This window comes from Rousettus aegyptiacus, unplaced genomic scaffold (assembly GCF_014176215.1).
Source record: "Rousettus aegyptiacus isolate mRouAeg1 unplaced genomic scaffold, mRouAeg1.p scaffold_m13_p_3, whole genome shotgun sequence".
Classification (NCBI taxonomy): domain Eukaryota; kingdom Metazoa; phylum Chordata; class Mammalia; order Chiroptera; family Pteropodidae; genus Rousettus; species Rousettus aegyptiacus.
In genome coordinates, this window is record NW_023416306.1 from 165,141,367 (window position 1) to 165,162,159 (window position 20,793).

At 36.7% G+C, this 20,793-nt stretch overlaps 1 protein-coding gene across 5 annotated transcripts in view; it reads right to left on the minus strand.

Moving 5' to 3' along the window:
• Positions 1-2,332: 2,332 nt before the first annotated feature.
• ATXN3 (ataxin 3) overlaps positions 2,333-20,793 on the minus strand; it is a 32,162-nt gene continuing 13,701 nt past the window's right edge. The window contains exons 7-11 of one of the 5 annotated variants that reach the window (XM_036218371.1): positions 18,239-18,371; positions 17,734-17,900; positions 16,377-16,473; positions 11,071-11,171; positions 2,333-2,787 (exon numbers count right to left, since the gene is read on the minus strand). In XM_036218371.1, the coding sequence (XP_036074264.1) occupies positions 2,699-2,787; positions 11,071-11,171; positions 16,377-16,473; positions 17,734-17,900; positions 18,239-18,371 (587 nt within the window). In that variant the 3' untranslated portion in view covers positions 2,333-2,698. Of the gene's footprint in view, positions 2,788-2,811; positions 6,968-11,064; positions 11,172-15,388; positions 15,438-16,373; positions 16,474-17,733; positions 17,901-18,238; positions 18,372-20,793 lie in introns of those variants that run through there. The other 4 variants (XM_016145452.2, XM_036218370.1, XM_036218372.1 and 1 more) reach the window with 4 other exon arrangements.

The window sequence follows — 20,793 nt, forward strand, 5'->3', positions numbered from 1 at the left end:
CACTATTTGAGAATGGAACTTTTGAAAATGCCTCTAGTAGTTGGAATCTGATGGCACCAGACAATAGCAGCTCTCCCTGAAATCTGAATGAATTTAAAAGAAAATTTGCATCTCATTCTGAAAGTGTTTACTAAACATTTTCCATGTGTTCATTTGAAAGACATCATTGCCCAGGGGTTGGATGTACACACTCCTGGGCCTGACAGCCTAGATCTTTCACTTAGTTGTATGACCTTGGGTAGGCTACTTAACCTCTCTGTGCATTAGTTTCTCATTTGTAGGATAGGGAACGTTAATAAAAGTGCCATTCCACAGTCCTCCGCTTGGAACCTAATACCTCTTTGGTACTCCGAGGATTAGATGTTATTGGTCTTGGTATTTTTTTCACCACATTTTCTAACAGGTTATTGCTGATACACACACACACACACACACACACACACACACACACAACTATTGAGTTTCTGTATATTTATTATGGATCTGGTTGACTTACTGACCTCCCTTGTTAGTTTTAGTAGAGTTTAAGTTCATTTCCTTGGGTTGTCTAGGTATACGGTCATTTCAGCAAATAATTTGGCATCTTTCCAAATATTTACACATATTATTCTCTGTAATAACATGTTGACAATCATGACATTTCACTTAAAGGTAATTGGAGTGATGGGGCTAAGCACCTTTGGGAAAGCTGGACTCAAAAACAGAGAGGTTGAAGGCCAAGTGAACAGCTAAGATGTTATTGCACGTGATTTTACATGAGATGATGTCCTGGAGTAAAAATGGCTGAGAAAGACAAAAGGGGTATAACTAGGCGAGCTCTAAATATTAATCGCTTCAGTTTATGTGGATTAACAAAATATGATACTAAGGTTTCAAAACTGAACCGTAGTTGTCTGATAGTGAAAATAATTGCATAGATGTAACAGGAAGAAAACAAAAATGCACAAGTGGGTAGTTGGGAGCCTTGACTAAAATTCTCATCTGAGATAGGTTAAACAATATCTTTACTGTTAAACATTCAGCCAGGTTTTTGGGGTTTGCTTAAGGTGGGCACTGGCATGCTCTTTGGTAGAAGATGTAGTTAATGAGCCTTTTAAAAGATTTTTTTTTTAAAGGCTTAGGAATATTCTAGAAAGTGGAGCCACAGTGCTTGGTGTAGTAAAATATAAATACAGTCTATATTTACCTTTGTAATACCTCACGATTAAGATTTTGCTTACATCCTAATTTCATCTTTTGTTCACTACCTCCTAGCCTCTTCGGACTTCTCTGTGCCTCAGAAACAAGCCACCAGCCCCCACAGCAGAGCCATGCTTGCTGTTTCCTCGGGCAGGTATCGCGGCACACCTTTGCATGACTGCCTCAGCACTTTTCAGATGTGTTTGTCACCTCTGCAGAGACCTTTCTTGAACTCAAACTGAAGCAGCCCTCCCTCTCGGTCACATTCTATCACATTATCCTGTTTTATTGCCTTTCTTTCTATCTCACAGAACAAGCACAGCTCTTTCCATATTATGAAGTCATGCTCGTTAATTTAAATGTTTCCTCTACCTAACAGCCAACTAGAATGCAAACCCCATGAGAGCAGACTGTCTTACTCAGGGCTGTTTCCAGGTTCCCAGAACCATGTCTGGCACATAGCAGGTGCTCAAATGTTTTGCTGAGTGAGTGAGTGGATGACACAGGAATTGTTTCTCTCTAGCGACCCAGAAGACAGAGGGTGGCTGGGGTTCCTGACACGAGGAGAACTGGAACAATCTTGGAGAGAACAGGATGCAGCAAATGGTGGTAGTCCAGATGAGAGTCCTTTTAGCAGGGGATAACCAATTAACCTAGGGACAAGGATCTTGAAAAGGCAAAGAAAGGGAGGCAAGTGGGGAGTATGACAGAATGCCTGGAGGTGGGAGAGGGCCTGGTTTATCTAAAGACTCGTAAGAAGGCCTGTTAGGACCACAGTGTATAAAGGGGAAACGTCAAGAGTACAGACTGAAGAGGTCAGCTGGATGCAAATTACTGACAAAATGAACCTATAAAATTACTTACAAAATGAGCATTTGGTAGCACAGGTACAAAATTGGTCAAAAGCATCCTAAAATATGCAATCTTAAGGACAAACTCCCAAATTCCCTTTTATAAAAGATAGTTTTTAGCAAACATGTCAAATGGGTGTTTGAATCAACTCATTTCATAAGGCCCACAGATGACTGTTTAGATCATTTGGTGGTATCCAAATTAAATGAATTGGGCCTTCTAAGCACCATGCTATGAAGTGCCCCACCCTAATTAAAGCTAAAATGGATATACAACCCTTGTTATACAATTTGAGAATTCTACATGCATCAGTCAGCTCAGGTGGATTCTAATTATTACAGTCAGATTCTGGTGTCCAGAGTTGGATAAAATGAGGAAACACCAAGCACTCTTAAAAATTGTTATTAATGTGGTCTGGCTCTCAAGGTTAAAAAATACTTGAGCCAACGTTTAAAAATTAATTTCAAATAAAAATGTAGGATACTTAGCTTCCCTTAGACAAGATCAGATCAGGTAATAATGGGCCATTTGGCAGAAATTCGCTGGCACATAGCATCACTGGGCTCCCTGACCTGCCTTACTCATCATCACAGTCCATGAAACAATGCTTCTCCAACTTCACTCTGCACGTGGAAAACCCTAGGGATCCTGTTAAAAACACAGCTTCTCATTCAGTATGGTCTGAAACTGCATTTCCGAAGGTTCTCGGGTGGCGCAGATGCTTCTGGTTCTCCAACCAAACTCTGAATGGTGAGGCTATGAATTAATAATAAACACAAATAAAAAAGCAAACATTATCTTTATTTAATAATCTTTGATACTTAAAATACAACTCATCAAACATCCACATTAACAACAGAATCCTCAGTGTTCAACAGTGCTTTGGAAGCCCAGCTTTTCTACAGACCAGACAGGAAGGCCTGTGTGTAAAAACAGCACAACTCAGAGGGGCACACACAGAAGGGCTGCAGAGTCGAGTCCTGAGCAAACGGCGCTGTCACAGTGCACTTGTGTCATGGCCAAAAGACAATGCTTTTCATTTCAGATGGTTTTTGTACTTGAATTTCAGATAGTTTATACAGAACAGTAATTTTTAAAAAGTTTTTCCTAATAGTCCAGTGTTGTAGAAATTAGATGATCAAATTCAAATGTATGTTTTCCTCTTTCAAAAAAAAAGCACTTAAAAAAATTCCTGGAAACATTCACCTTTGAACTATGCAAGAGACAACTGAAATGCTCCCTAAATCAATCAGGAATTTCCACATATATTTCACTATTGCTTCCCATTCCTTGTCTATGAGTCCGTAGTCTTAAAATATTTATCAATAGCACTATTATTAAACATGCCAATTGCTGTAAACTTAGAAGTGATATTACTACAGCATTAATTCTTAAAATGCCAGACCTCTCTGGAAAAAAAAAATAGCAAAGGTTTTCTTCAAAGTAAAAAAATCAAAATTCAAGAATTAACTAACCATGTTAATAATCTTTTCATTCATAAAAGCAAAATGGAATAAAAATATTTTTGTTATGTGTAAGACTTTAAAAAGCAATACAAGCTAGTTTTTTAGCAAAAGATGCTGGTTTTAAAGGAATGAAGGAACGTTTTTATTTGAAAATATGAAAAATTGTTTACACTGATGAGGATTAGTTGATCCAATCTGGATTGTCTTAATTAAAATCACATTTATAACACCTCCATACTCATCAGGGCCTAGATACAACAATTTACTTTGAAAGTAGTGGCCACAAGCCTCTCCAACTGCAGATCAAGTCATCGATATTAATTATTGAATCCTCTTAAGAATTTAAAACACCAAGATTTACTTTTCAACTGAAGATATTTCAATTATTATCATATTTTACTTATGCACTGCATCAATCTTTTTAATTTGTTGCATAGGTTCAATGGACCAAATTTAAGATATTTAGTAAATCTTGGCACTAGTCCGATACTGTTTTAAAATAGTATCAAATACGCTGACATTAACAATATGATTTAGGCTCCGACTGGAATAAAATTTACTTTATTCGACTTAATATTAAATAAAACAATGTGGACTACTGGTAGTTTTGCCTATAATGGTTCTCAACTAGTTTTGAGCTTTTTCCTCGTTAACTTTGGCATAAATAAAGTCTTAAGAAAAATCAAGTTTTAAAGAAAAAAAAAGCACCTTCTTAAATATTCTGTGAATTTTAAGTTTTTTTGGCCAAGATCTTAGTTTACCTACAGCAACCTCTTAAAGCAATTTACAGTACTAAAATATCTGTAAGATAATTACTGTGAAAAATGTATATTGATGGTTTTAGAGCACAGGCTAAGTACTCTGAATTTTAAAACATAAATTATTAAATCCAAGACATCTAAAAATATGAAAGTGGCATTTCCCAAAGCCTGTTTAAACTTGTAACACTAGCATCACCACTGTGTTTTATCCTGGTAATACAAACTATACATTAGAAAAATGATACCAATAGTTTAAATATTAAACATTAAGGTGTTCCCAATTGGTAAAACAGAATGGAAATCTTTATACAAATAAAGTTGTTAGCAGACAGTTATTGTGAATTTCATTTTTCCTGACTTTCCTGCAGGAGGTTTAAGTAAACAGAAGTTCCTGATGTGTGAACTGTAGCTTTGTATAACTTTTAAATTTTCTGATCCTGTATCTATGAGCATTGGCATCTTTTCATACTGGCCAATCATTGGAATCTAAATGTTCAGTTATATTTAGGCCAATCCAAACAGGATGGCAATTTACTAATGCTTCTGGATCTGTCTGCCAATTATAACAATTTCACAACAAACTAAATTTCACATTCAAATATATCCAGTGTGTGCTCAGCTCTGCTTTTTAAAAAATCTCTAGTAAGTGAAGGTCAACATGCCATATTTCTTTAAGGGCATTAACAAGGGTGTGTAATATAAAAACTTTATAAACTCTAAGATTAAAACTTATGCATATTCATTTTCTAATTATTATTTTAGGGAGCTTATCAATTCAAGTGTATGAAAAGTTTAATGTAATCTTTCAATGGGGAAAGATAAAGGCCAAATACTCATGGAAAATATGACTAGCATATTTTGGTTTGTAATTCTTTAGGGAAATGTACTAACATTCCTAGCAGGTGTCAAGTTTTATAATTCTGAAACATTTTCAATTGGCATAAGAAAACTAATTTTATGTGAGGGAAACTTCCGAGGACTTCATTTGGCACAAAACAAATAAAAAATCTGTCTCTATCCAAGAGAAAACTATATCATAATCATAAATAAAAGGCATTTTCTCATCTCTTTTCACTTAGCAATAAATCCTAGATCAAAAACACTTCCCTGATAAAAATGTGTGCAGCCACACGCCAGTATGGCAACATACTATACTTTAATTTTTTAAGTTGTTAGCTGAAATTTCTTCTTAAATTTTAACTTATGAACAATTCAACATTCAAGAGGGCTTGCTTCAAAAGGGTGTGGAGAATGAGGGATGGAGAGTAGATAACAGAACCTAAAACACCTATTTCAGAGGAACATGGTTAATTTTCACCGAAATCGTACCACTGTATTGACCTAGCAAGAAACTCTCTGTGCATCCCAATTAAAGAATGTTTATCAAAACTAAAGACTTTCTTATTTACAGACCCATTAAGTACTGTGTGACTTCTATGACTCTCAAGCTATTTAAACATGATGCAAGTATTAAATCACAGTATAAATTTAAATATATTTTTGTTATTAAATTATTTTCAGGTCCCAGATTATCACCTCTGGCAAGCTATACCTACGAGAAGATGTACAGCAGAAACAGACCACCTACATTCCATGACTCAGCTGTAAATAGAACAGACAGCTCCAGTCACAAGAAAAATAAAGCTGCTACTAAAACTGAAGGCCAAATTTGTCTATCATACATTCATGGTGGGTATTACATGTTGTCTTATAACAGAAGGAAACTTGCTTGCATACCATGCTTCTGTTCTCAACTGGAAAGGAAAGGAAGTAACAAGGTGCTGGAAGGAGGGTTACAATGCTGCAAAGTCCTGGCATAACTGAGAGGACATTCATTAAGCATCTGGGAAAGCACGTGCTCACGCATTTAAAAAATGTTCATTTATTCTTAAATATTTGTGCAGAGCTGATTTCAGAGTTTAGGAATGCACCAGAATCATGAAATAATGATCCCATCTTGGGGGACTTAAAAAACGAAACCTCAAGAAAGATTAAAACCTTTTAAAAGAGTTGTAGAAAAAGAATTCAAACCAAGTAGAAGAGAAATTGTAATCGGAGACAATAACATGAGAAAACTCCCCAAAAGCATGATAACAGATGGACAGAAACAGCTTATCCTTCTGGAACCGTTACTATTATCAACATAGAGAAGAGACACTTAACCTAAAAGGTTAATTTGGTTAATGAGAAATAGAAACAACTATTAGATGATGAAAGTGAGCTAAGTTACCTACATGGAAGGGAGAAAAACAAAACAAAATGTATGGAAAAAGCAAGAGCTAATTAGTTGGTCTGCAAAAAGATCCAAGAAAAATGCCCTAATTACAGCCATGTTAGATATTGCACACTCAAAAATGAAAAAGGAACATTTAGAAAACTATTTTAAATTTTTTAATTGCTGAATGCCTCTTTGGCTAGTATTTGGAGGATCATTATTTAGTCCCACACCTGACATGTTTCTACTTTCTCATCTTTTATGTTTGCAAACCACCTAAAAGTCTTACTTCCTCTGTGAACATTGTTCTCTTTGACACATTACTGAAATGGACCCTATGCTGTAATCACACAGGATAATGTTGGAAAACATGAATATCTAAGTGATTTGTAAAAGGTATTATTTTTTTCCTTCCATTTTGAAATTATTTCTAACAGTTTCTAAAGACATGGTCACAGCTGCCTGAAGCATGTCTTCTTCACTCATAGCATCACCTGTTGGGACAGAAAACACATATTTCTTAGAAATTTCTGGAAAACTCTTAGGCATCAAAAGGTAAGCCCTTAGAAAATGTATTTCTACTTGACTACTATAGTTTCTTTTTGATTTTTTTTTTGAAATTTACAATAGTAAAATTTACTCACAGTTTTAAGTTTTGACAAATGCATAGCGTTGAATAACCACCATCGCCGCCCAAATAAAGAACTGTTCCACTGTCCCCCAAAATTCCCTCATGCTGCCCCTTTGTGGTCAATCCCTAAACCCTAATCCTAGACAAGCACTACTGTGTTCTCTGCCCTATAGTTTCCCTTTTCCTGCATGTCAGCATAAACGGAAGGATACAATATGTATGTGGCTTTTCGAATGTGGCTTCTTTCACTTAGCATAATGCATTTATTTTCAAAACAAATGCACTATGCTAAGTGAAAGATGATTTAACTTGGTTGTGTATATCAGCAATTCGTTACTTTAAAAAATTGTTTTGAAGTAAGTATATATTCACCAAGTTGTAAAGATAGTTCAGACAGGACCTGTGTACACTTACACTCAGTTTCACCTAATCTTACATAACCATAGCTCAAAGCGAAACCTGGATATGGACACTGGCACAATGTCGTGTGTAGTTCTAGGGTATTTTAGCACGTGTAGATTTGTGTAACCACCACCACTACCACGACAGAAGTGTTACAGAACCATCAAGATCCCCCTCCTGCTACCCCTTTATAGTCACACCTACTTCTCTCTCCCCCACCTTCCCTAACTGCAGGAGACCACCAAATTGTTCTCCATCTCTAAATAGCTGTCATTTTTAGAACGTCACACAAATAGAATCACATGGTATGAGAACTGCTGAGGCTGTTTATTCTTTTTTTCTTTTTTTGAATCAAGCATAATGCCCTTGAGATTTATCCAAGTTGCTGCGCATATCAACAGTTGGTTTCTTTTTAATCCTGAGTAGTATTCCATGGTGTGGATGTACTAGTTTATTTAACCATTCACCTCCTATAGGGCATTTCAGTTGTCTCCAGTTTTTGATTATGACATAAAAAGCTGCTATGAACATTCACATACAGGTTTTTGCATGGAAGGAAGTTTTCAATTCTTTGAGATAAATGCCCAGGAGTATAAATGCTAGGTTGTATGGTCAGCATATGTTCAGTTTTTAAGGAAACTGCCAAATCATTTTCCAGAGTGGCTGTACCAGTTCCATTGAAATGTAGAAACCTGACCTCCCTTCATATCACTTTACTCTCTCCTATTTATAATTGCCTTAAATATGTCTTATTTATACACTAAAAGCCAAATCGATGTTATAATTTTTGCTACAACCATCAAACATAATTTAGAAAACTCAAAAGGAGAGTAAAGTCTATTGTGTTTATCCATGTTCTTATTCTTTCTATTGTTCTTTTTTCCTTCCTGATGTTCCTGATGTTCACTGCTACTTAGAGAACTTCCTTTAGCCATTCTTTTAGAGGAAGCCTAGTATGGCAAATTCCCTAATTTCCTCCTTCATTTCTGAAGGAAATATTCACTAGATACAGAACTCTGGGTTGAGTTCTTTTCTTTCAGCACCTGAAAAATGCTGTGCCATTTCCTTCTCACCTCCATGATTTCAGATGCGAAATCTGCTGTCATGCAAATTGCTGTAAAGTGTTTCTAGCTGGTTTCAGGATTTTTTTTTTTTTGTCTTGTTTTCAGAAGCTAGACTACGGTGTGTCTTGGTATGGATTTCTTTGGGTTCACCTTGTTTGAGGTCCACTCAACTTCTTGAATCTGTAGGTTTATATCTTTTCCCAAATTTGGAGAATTTTTAGCCATTATCTCTTCGAATACTTTTTTAACCCCACCCCCTTTCTCATCTCCTTCCTGGAATCCCACGGCACAAATGTTAGATCTTTTATTATAGTCCCACAGGTCTCGAAGGCTCTCCTAATTTTTCCAGTCTAATTTTCTCTGTTGCTCAGACTGAGTAATTTCTGTTGTCCTGCTTTCAAGATCACGAATTCTTTCCTGTCTTCCATTTACCTGTTGGATCTACTCAATGAATTTTAGAATTTTGATTATCGTTATTTTTTAGTTCTACAATTTCCATTTGGTTCTTCTTTATATCTTGTTTATTGCCTAAGGTTTTCTATGTTTTCATTTGTTTTAAGATGTTCATAATTACTCATTGTAGCATTTTTATGATGGCTGCTTTAACAATCCTTGTCAGATAATTCTAACATTAGTGTTATCTTGGAGATAGTGTCTGTTGTCTTCTGTCATTTGAGTTGAAATTTTCCTGGCTCTTGGTATGACAGGAGATTTTCAATTGAATCCTGGACATTTTGGGAATTCTAAGACTGTGAATCTTACTTTATCTCCTCCGACACAGCACCAGTGGGGGGAAATGGGTGTTGCCTTGCTGCTGCCAGACAGGAGAGTGTGTGTGATCACTACTGCTCAACACACGTGGGAGTTCTGGCTTCCCACTGTCCTCCACTGATACCTGCCTGACCGGACGGCGAGGGAGGCCTGGTTACTGTTTATCACCTACACTGTGGGGGTGGCCTCGTTGTTGCCTCAAATCAGTGACAACCCTGAATCTCCCCTAGGCCTCTTATGACACAACACAGGCAGGAGGCCTGGGTGCAAGTCCAGGCTCCCCGTCACCACTGACACCATGGAAACGGGGGACTCACTGTCTCTTGGAAAGAATGAATCCCAGCCCCATTTCGCTTTCTCTGACAACACCCTGGCCAGGTGGGGATACAAGTCGAGGCTCCCACTTGGCCTTTGCTTACAGGGTGAGGTGGCAATAGGGCCAGTTTATTTACCTAGTCCAGTTTGGCTGGAGTAGTGTTTATCTAAAAGTTTTTGTCTTGCTAGGTGGTCCCTTCTGACTATATAGAGCAGGTATTCCTTGGGGCTTTTTTCTTGGTGTGTTCCTGTGGCTTCTCAACAGATAAGGCAAAAGGAAATCCCAGGCCACTCACCACTATGTCACTTTTCTGGTTTTGAGCTTCCTAGCCAGTCTCTCTCCCCTGAATCTTTCAGATTCTTATGTTTGTTTTATATAGATGTCCAAGGTTGTTACCTATACTTAGCAGGAGTAGGAAAACATACCAGTTCACTCCGTTTTATTGCTGACATGGTCCACTGTTTGGATGTACTGCAGTTGGTGCATCCATTCACCAATTGAAGGACAATATTTAGGCGGTTTCCAGTTTGGGGCATTATGAATAAAACTGTTATGAACATACACATACAGGCTTTTGTGTGACCCTCACTTTTCTTTCCTCTTGGTTACATATCCAGGAGTGGAACTACTGGATCGATGGTTCAGTGTACTTCAAGTTTATAAGAAAATACTAGCCTCTTTTCCAAAGGTGCTATGCCATTCTACATTTTCACTAATAACACACGAGAGTCCCAGTTGCTCTGATCGTTGCCAGCATTTGATATTACCAATTTTATTTTCTCGTTAAGCCATTCTCACAGATGTGTAATCTCGCTGTGGTTTTAATTTGCATTTACCTAATGAGTAGTGATGTCGAACATTATTTATTTGTCATCCATTTTACTCGTCATCCATCATATTTTATTTGGTGAAGTATCTGTTCAAATCCTTTGTCCTTTTTTTTGAGTTGTTTTCTTATTTCAGTTTTGACAAATCTTTACATATTCTGCTTAGAAGTCTTTTGTCACATACAATTTCTTTTACACTCAACCTCTACTACTAATAATTGGCCAAAGTTTAAGACGTATTAAACCAAGGCCTGATGTGTAACTCTGGACTTCCTTTTGATATTTAGACTACACTCATGTGTTTTTAGTTTTCCAGGTGGTAAAATGTATTTATTTTCCATCTACTAATATTCATGATCCCTGAGGAACTTTTATAGAATGTACTAATTACTGTGAAGTTGCAAGTACTATTTGTAATATTAAAACAAAACATTGAGTGCTCTAGTCTGTCTACTCCTTAATCCAAAGAAATTTAGTAGATTACAAATTCGTTCAAGAGTTTCAATACTGATTAAAGCCAAAATCACAGAGCCTATATGTCAAACAAAGTGTGCAGATAACAACTGTGATAAGGTCAGAGGCGTACCTAGGTCACTGCCAAGTGCTCCTGAAATAGTGGTCGGCCTTTCACATGGGTGTGAAAGCTGTCCTGGTGGATCCTGCTGCTGCTGCTGCTGCTGCTGCTGCCTGAAACATACAAAAGAGAATGTACATTAGAAAAACAAAACCTCTAAGAATAAACATGCTATGAGAAATACTATTCACACAGAAAATGAATGGTTCAACAAAACAAAAAGAATCACCGGCATGAACACCAGAAAAAAAATGCAAGAGCAATCAATCTGATATATATCAGTTAAAAGTATCCCACTTCTGATCCTAGGAAACCTAGATATAAAATTTGAATTTATCAAAGAAATTAATAAGCAGGTATTTTTACCACAAATTAATACATCGTATAAAAGGATTCACTGGTAGCTATTTGTATGCAAACGTGTTGGTTTACAGATCCTTAATATTGTGAGAAGTCACTGAAAATAAGCACCTTTAAGGAGATAAAGCATCTGAAATCACCGGTGAGTTAACACAATCTTTCCATGGCTGGCTCCTTCCAGTCACTCAGATCCGAGCTTAAATATCTCCTCTGCGATACCTTTCCTGTCCACCCTAAAGCAGTCCCCTGGCATTCTCACTATCTCATCACTTCGTTTTAATTTTCAGCATAAATTTATCACCATCTGGTGTCTTCTGTGTCCCTCTTTAGAGTATAAGCTAACAAAAGTACACACCTTATCTTTGTTCTCCAAGGGCATACAACCACCTCTCACACACACAGTAGGCATTCACCAAATACTTTGTGAATGAAAGAAATGAAAACTACTTAACATGCATTATCAAGTATCAGTCATATCTATTGCATTAAAATACATTCTCTCCATGTTTCTTTAAACAGGAAAAACAATGTCATAAATATCCATACTTTAAAACATTGAAACATGATGGTTATGATATGTGTAGGAGAGTGTCCTTGTACTTGGAAAATATACACTGAAGTATTGAGAGTTAATGAGAACTCATGTCTGCAAGTGACTCTCTAAATGGTTCAGAAACGTCAACAATTGGGGAACTGGGTGAAGTGTGGCAGGAGCTCTGTGAACTATTTCTGCATCTGTGTATATTTAAAATAATTTCACAAATACATATATATGCTGAAAATTAAAAAGTTAAAAACAGCTCACAATCAGAGTAAGAAAACATAGTTTTCAAAACGATGCATAAAAGGATTTTTAAAGAAACTAGAATTTTAAAATTACCAGGAAAACTGTTAATAGAATAGCACATTTTTTCCTGGGGTCTCTCTTAATCGTGTTCTAAATATGAGTAAGCAACACACACAAAAATGCAGCCAGTGGGGAATCGCACTTTCTCCCAGCGGGCCTTTGAGCCAGCGGACCGACGTTCACACGGGTTTATGATTCTCTGACGTGCACGGTTAATGCACACGTGGGCAGTATGCTCCCACTAGCATACCCTGATTCTGGAACGCAGCACGAGAAAGACAGGCTGGGAGTTATGGAGATTTCCTGGCACACTGGGTATCTCTCCATGCCTCTTTCCCCTCCAGTCAAGAAAACATCAGAATGCATGGGAGTGAGTGATAGATGAGGCAGTGACTTTAGAGAGGTAACTTTTACTCTACCTTAAATTCACGAAAAGCAAGAAATGAATTGCCAATCTTGAATCACTTCTGACACCTTTCAAATGTGATGACACTATGAGATAGACCACGTTTGAAGAGCACTCGGCATCCAGTCCCACCATGCCCTCTACTGTGCCTTCAGTGTCACAGAGGCTGGAAAGCCGAAAACTACACGTCTTAAATCGTTTTATAGCTAGGACTCTGGCAGCCAATGAAGCACTCTCATGAGACTTAAAAGGCAGAAACGAGGCACAGCCACCGTGCCGCTGCTTTCATTGTTCTCTGCGAGCAAGTAAAGCCATGGAGGTGTCAGTCCCAGAATTCCGCCCCATGCCTTCATGTTCCCATGTCTTTGTGTCTAGTCAACGGGGGTGGCAGCCTCCAGATCCTGGGATCGCAGCTATAGCACTGTGTTCTTAAACTTGCTATCCTGATCCTCTCGGCTGGGGCGGTGGTCACAGCTCTTCAAACGAGCTGGGGTTCTGGAGGCCTGGCCTGTCCCGGCCTCCATTCCAGCTTTTCCTAAGATTGCATAAGGGCTCAATTTCCATATTACATAACTTTACTGCTCAAAATGCCTCAAATAATTTGTTTCTTAAACTGAACCCTGATAAACTATGTCATGCCACTGAGGTGATGTCTCAAGTATTAAGCAATCAAAAAATCATAGCAATCAATCAATCAATCTATATATATATATATATATATATATATATATATATATATATATGAAAAAAGAGTCATAGCAATCCATGACCACAAAAACAGCATTTGTTTCCCTCCTTGATGGGATACACTTTTTGTGACAGAAAAAAAGAATCTGCATCATTTCAGAGTTACACCTGGGAAGACATTAATGCTGCTAAAAACATCTCCCTGTGGCACACTTTACAGTTTACAAAATAGTTTGAGACATTATTTTGATGCTCATAACATGTGACTAAAGGCGGGTTTTACAGCGACATAGCTGATTGAGCATTGTTTTGCCTGGGGTTTTATGACAGGTAAAATGGATTTAGAGATTACTACTGGAAAAAAAAATATCACGGCTATGAAAATATTTAACAACTTTATTCATAACCTGTGAATCTGTAACAGGTAGATTTTTGACGGTATTTTTCTGCTTTACATATGAATACTGTGGTTACAACAGTAAATATGATGCTTCAAATACTCTACAGGAAAAAAATACCCTAGCAATTTGAATGAGTGACAGGTTGACAGCAGGGTCAGTCTGGAGAGGGTCAGAAGAAGAAAGAGTTAGCTTGGTACCATCAGAGCCAAGTTTCCAAATGTGGAAGCTAGAGAGACAAGGACCCACTAGGCTAAGTAATCAGGATTCTAATGAAAGGCAAATATTAGTTTCTCAGCCCCTTTATTGAGGCCTACAAGATTTTAAATGCTAGCCACTGTTAAAAAGAAACACCAAGTCAGCTCTTAACTCTTCTTAACAATCCATTACTCTTTAATATTCTTCAGTTCTTAAGTTCCCACCATATTTTTAAGGTCAAACCAAAAGACAGAGGATGAAAAGCTGAAGCCGGAAACTGTCATTTGAGTACCCTCCTCCCCAATCAACTACCCTCCAACTGGGAAGGAGCCAAACCAATGCACAAACACTTTAGAAGAGTGCAAGGTTGACTAAAACAGCTGCATTAGTTATCACTGGCACTGTGCTTGTTACAACTTAGCCATTACAGAATGTTACTGCATTACTCTTTCTACTATAAAAAGTTTTAAGATGTTTTCCTTTTCTTAGATATATTTGTGAATTTTTAGTTTCTCTATAAAGAAACAACGTCTGAAAAAAACATGGTAGAAGCATTACTTGGGAATTGTTCCGAATGCAGTTTAGGAATCTGTACCAAGAGCTTAAAAAATGTTCATGTCATTTAATCCAATAATCTGATATCCTCGGAATGATTAGAAGAAATGATGAGAAGTTTGAGACATAGCGTCGGTACGAGGATTTCTTGTACTATTAATTATAACAGCAAAGATCAAACCATTCAGACATAAATTATGACGCATGCATTCATTTTATGAAATATCATGTAGCCTATTTACAAAGAATACTTACTATCACAGGAAAATGAGTACAGCTAATATACACTTGTGTCTTTGTGGCTAGGTAGTCAAAATACTAACAACAGTTATTAAAGGACAGTAGAATCCTTTACTTTTGATATGTCTTAGAACAAATTTTCTAGGATGTTAATTTTTATCTAATCGAGTAGTTTCATTTTTAACACTATTTGATATTACAGAATTAGTATTAATAACTATCACATGATAATTAACATTGTTATGTAACAATAGCATTTGGCTATGTTAAAAAAAAAAAGCCTGTATATTTTGGAGACACATACTGACATAAATATGGATTAAATAACATACTAATTTAGATTTATTATAAAATAAACCCAGCAGGGTGCGGAGGAGTGAAGAGCATGGGAGCTGGGGGCATAAAAAACAAGACTGCCCATGCGCCGATGTCTGTTACATCTGGGCAATACGTAAGCATGGGTTTGTTATGCTGGCTTCTCTACTCTCGTAAAAATTTGAAGTTTATCATAATAAAAAAACTAAGTCAATTTTAAAAATTTAAAGGAAGTGAAAAGCACTAATAAGCACTATTTTGAAATTTTATATATAATTAAACCCATTAATCTATCACTGAATAAAGACTAGAAATATCTCACATTAAGATGTCAGATGATCAGAACTTTCCTTCATATACTTCTGAGCTGTTACTTAAGGGAAAAAAAAACAGAAAACAAGGTAAATATTATCTTCATTACACCATCAAATGTACAGTGCTCCAATATTTTAAATACAGCTAAAATGCTGCTAATTATGACTGTAAGTTGCTTCTCAGTTGACGAGATGTTGAAATTTGAGAATATGTGCATCTTAGAACTGATGAAATACAGTAAATTACAGGCCAGATTCAGCCAGTGGCCTTTTGATTTGTGATCTGAGATCTGAATATCTATTACAGATCTTATAATCTTTAAGGTGAATTTTTAGCATTAAAAAAAGAGAAAGAGGGGAAGACTTGTGAATAATAGTCACTGGAAAGGATGGCATTTTATGGGATGAGATTTCTATTTTGAGAGCATTTATAAAACTGGGCACAAAGTTAGGTTTTAGGGGCTGATGATTCAGATTTATAGTCTGGCCTTATATCCCTAATGCTGACAGGCCTGTAGTACCCCAATGTGGCAACAAGCAGAGCAATTAACCACCACCTGTATTTGTAAGTGTGCTTCCCTACCAAAAAATGCTCTTTTTCCTGAAAGAAGAACTTTGCAGGATTAGATAACCTAGAAGCACATTCAAAAGATCACTAGACTGTTCTTGCTTTGACTCAATTCCATTTTTCTATTTTCCTTTTGATGACTGAAATTTTACAGCATTTCCTTCACCCTGTTTCATATAAATTTAATTAGCAGTGGGACAAAATTTTCCTAAAAGTACATTTTGTTTGTATAAATTTAAAAAAAAAAAAAAGCCAAAAACCAAAAAACATTCCGATGTTCAAAGGATTAGGCAGTAACTAGTCTTTGAAAAAAAAAAGAGAGAGAATCCTAAATAAAACAGTTTAATCCAAAGCTGTAAGTTCACAAATAGACAAAATAGCCAAAGTAAATATTGAATATGCAATTTTAATATTGTACCAACTACTTTACTTTTCAAAGTAGGCTTCCCTTCTCTTCCGTAGCTCTTCTGAAGTAAGATGTGTACCTGATGTCTGTGGAATATCTTGAGATATATTTCTGGAACTACCTGAAAACAAAAGAAAGCACAACAAAAACAATCATTTTATTTACCAGTTAAAGCAACATATGTTTATATTTATGTGAACAAGCTTTTAAAAAGTTTTCTTCTTAAAAACATTCTGCTACTATTCTGTAAATGTAAGAAAGGCTCTGAAAACCTCAGGGAAAATCTGAATAAGGCAGTTCAAATGTAATCTGGGTCCACTACAACCAAGCGGTGACCCACTGTAGTTATTAGATGTGAGGATTTACGCCCAGCACGAAGTGGGCAGAAGAGCCGCTAACAACGCTCTTGTGTGCTCTAACTCATTAGAAGCAACTTAAAGCGGATGATCTAAAACAATCTATCTCTGTGTCCTATCCTCAAACACATGGGTCCTGTAACAACTTAAGTATGCTTCCATGGTCTCACTTGATAATTGCACCAACCAGAGATTCTGCACAAATTGTGAAATGAAGTGGTAAGAAGAGCGAATCACACAAAAATATTTAAAATTATAAAAGCTGGTGTTTGTCCTTTGTTGGGCTGATCCAGCAGGGCTCTACTAATTGAAAATTGGACTGCACACCATATAGAGAAATCAGAAGAATGAGACATTCAGGATAAAACAGAAGGTAAAAAGTATAATCTTGATATTAATAAAACCTTAATTTTATTTAGATATTTAAGGAATTCAATGAGTAATTTCATTAGGAAATAGAAGGCAAATTCACATAAATTAGATAAAAACGAAACTATAAAAGAAACGCCTTACACTTTTATGGAAGCCACTTTGAGCTACATCCCAAACATTTCCCTTCACCTGGGTCCCCTATGGGATATGTCTCACTCTCCTCTGCTGATGGGCTTATATCACTATGACAGCAGCCCATCAAAGTGGGCTTAAGCTGTCAGCTGCACAGCCACTTATGTTAGATTTTTGTAAAATCAATTTATAGTCTTTGTCCAGGCCTCCCTTTTTGTCCAATAGCATACACTTGTGTAATAGCTGGTCTGAATAAGCTCCCCACACCACTTCTGCCCACAAAGGTTAACCTCAGTTTATTGTTGTGCTAGTGCAATATTAAAACCAAATGGAACAATCAGAAATAAAAATGTAATTAGTCCTAATATAACATAGGTTGTAAAAAAAAAAAAAAGAGCTGATTGCACATAGCTATTGCTTCTGTAGTTACCACCAAAGAATAGCTCATTACCACCAGAGGAACCAAGAATTATCCAACTCGATTCTTCGACAATGAAAAAACCAAGTCAGAATGTTTATACCTTGCATACTGAGCTGAATAGCCCTGCGGAGATCTGCTTCTTCATCTTCCATGTCAATTTGTTGGCGACTTAGTGCCAAAGCCCGCTGCAAATCCTCCTCGTCGTCGTCTAACATTCCTGTCCCATCATTTGTCTCTAAGACTCGCTCCAGATCGGTTTTCTGTACTCTGAAGAATGAAAGCACTGATAATAACTGCAGATCGGTCTTGTATTTTAGATATAAAGATACTTATAAAGCAAAGATTTTACGTAAGTCAAAACTTACACATTTTCTTGCAAACAAAGTCTAATAATATTAAGATTGTATTGTGATGTGACTCTAAGTTAATATATTGAAGTAATTCGAATAATTGATTCGAGTTTGAACCAACAAACTTCTCTAAAATATAAAGGTCTAAAAAACCCCACCAACAATAAAAAGGGCCACACATTCAATATTAGCAAGAAAATGAAATTCTTGTAACGAAATACCATCATATATTCCATAGTGCAGGCATAATTTTACCTCTGTTCTTTTAGTTGTGCTAATTCTTCCCCAATAAGTTTTGGTCGCTGCATCTGCTGGACCCTGATCATCTGCAGGAGTTGGTCAGCTTCACAGTCTGGCAGCTCACCCTTAACAACAAATATAGAATAACCTAAAAAAAAGGCAAAAATAAACTAAAACAGCTAGTAGGAGATTCATAATCGATTAAAAATGATAATGGATAGAGAGGCAGCACAAACTGAGGAGTCAGAAAGACCTGAGTTCAAATAATGATTTGTATCCTTACTGGCAGGATGATACATGACAAATTACTTTTAAATCTTTGAGTCTGAATCTCCTCACTCACGAAGTGGGACCGTCTCATAGAGAGATGATGAGAAATTACGAGTGTCTGTAATGGGCCCTCCTAAAACAGTGCCTGACCACATGGGATGCTCACTAAATGGTAACAGGCAGGTAAAGGACTGGGTAAGACCAAGGGATCTGGGATCACGCTGCTTGTGTTTTAATCCCGGCTCCTCCCTTTCCTAGCTGCGTGGTCGCTGGTAAAGCACGTTACCCATCTATGTATTGGTTTCTTCAGTTGTTAAACAAATGATACCTTCCTCATGGGGCTATTGTAAGGACACAACCAGATAATGAATATCATAATGTGTAATGTGAGTAAAATGAGTCATCTGGAGAAACAGATGCCCCTCTCACCCTGAGCTCCACCCTCCAACTGAAACAAGGCCGGTCTGAGAAGCTAATACCCAACATCTAGTCAAGGTATTAAAAGTGTGCCCTATCTTTCCAAAGAAATACACTGATTCTGTGTAATTTTTATAAATATGATTCTAGAAAGCCAGGGTTTCCCCAGCTGGATACTCCACACAAAAACTGAATAATGGTGGGCTACATCTAAGCCATTCTAATCAATTTACATTTTTCTATCATAAAATTTTCTTAAACTTTGGCATTTATTACTGCATATCCTTGTGAGCACAGACAGATAATGAAACAAATAATAAAAAATAAAAACATATAATGAAACAAACAAGGATTAAAAGGAGTATTAGTGAAAAAACTCAAAACAATAAAAATAAGTAACAAGTTAATAAACTTAACTTTTTTGGTTTTACAAGGACAAGTGTGTTCAGAGTTCAGATGGTTTAACATGTTTTGAGTCAGTAAGTCATTTTTAGATCCTAGAATAAATGTCAGCTCACCATGGCATCCCATGAAGAGCATCACGAAGAGCAGACACTCTGTCTTATTCAGGTGATACTGTAATGGTCTCAGGTTTTACTTAAGACTAGATTTCACCCTAAGTAGGCTAGGATGCTGGTGAAGGGTGAAGGGTGAGGGTGTGCCATAAACTGCATTATATTTTTTGAAAAGCACTCTGGGCTTCTTTATCAATATAATATATGGGAACCAGAGCGCAAGAAGAGTGATCCTTACTGAAATGGAAAACCTGAGGGATAGCACGGATGGGAAGGAAAAAAAATTTTGTAGTCTTTTGTAGTCTTTCAAAATGTTAACTTTGAAATACTTTCTGGACTTCCAAGTGGAGATGTCAAAGTTACAAGTTTGGTGTTCAAGGTAGATATCTAGGCAGAAGATAAAAGTTCGGGAATTACTGGCATACAGATCTTAGAGATTTTAAAATAATGAGACAGCACATAGTCAAGAAGCTGTCCAAGGACTGAACTCTGGATCACTTCAATAGTTAGAGATTGGAAAGAGTAAGATCCACGAAAGGAATCTGAATGAAGCAGCCAACGAAATATGAGGAAAATCAGAGAACTGTGGTGTAGATGGTATTGCAAGAAGGGAAGATATAGTTAGAGACCAAGGTTTAGGGATAAAAGAGATGGAAGTATAGAAAATCAAAGAAATTACAATACTATAATCTTATATGTCAATTGAAAAGAACTATGTGATGACCAACCCATTAGCAGTAAGCGTACCAGCGCCCAGACTGTGATCTCTAAAGGCCATTACTAAAAGGGCAGGAAATTTATATAAGATAAGCCTGAAAATTCTGGTTATAAGATAAAGAAAGGCTTTAAAAAGCTACAGGGGTCATTTTGAATTTGGGAGTCAAGTTCGAAAGTTTCCCATGGTCCAAGATGGCACAATTAGGGTATCAACATCAATGTTATAATGGACTGAAACACATGAACTATGTTTTAATGGGTTAGTTTACAATGACACTATAGAAAAAATAACGAACAACTAATCGGTTGCCTTTGGAAGAAAGACACTATGAAACAAATTCATTTAAAAAACTGGCAGAAGTAAAGAAATATTTATCCTGCTTTGACTATATGACTATACTTCAGGATAATCAATTAATTGATCTGGGAAAATTTATTTGTATAGAAGTCTTTCAGCTAATAAATGAAGGAATAAGGAGAATTCAATATCACCATTTTGCAATCCTAAATAAAATAATGTTCTAGGCATTGATCATCAATAGCTACTCAGATCACACAAAGAGAGACAACCAGGCATCAAGTGCCACGCCACTTGTAAAGAGTCTTCTGTCCCCTCAAATCAACCTGAATGTGATCAAGCCTCTTGATCTG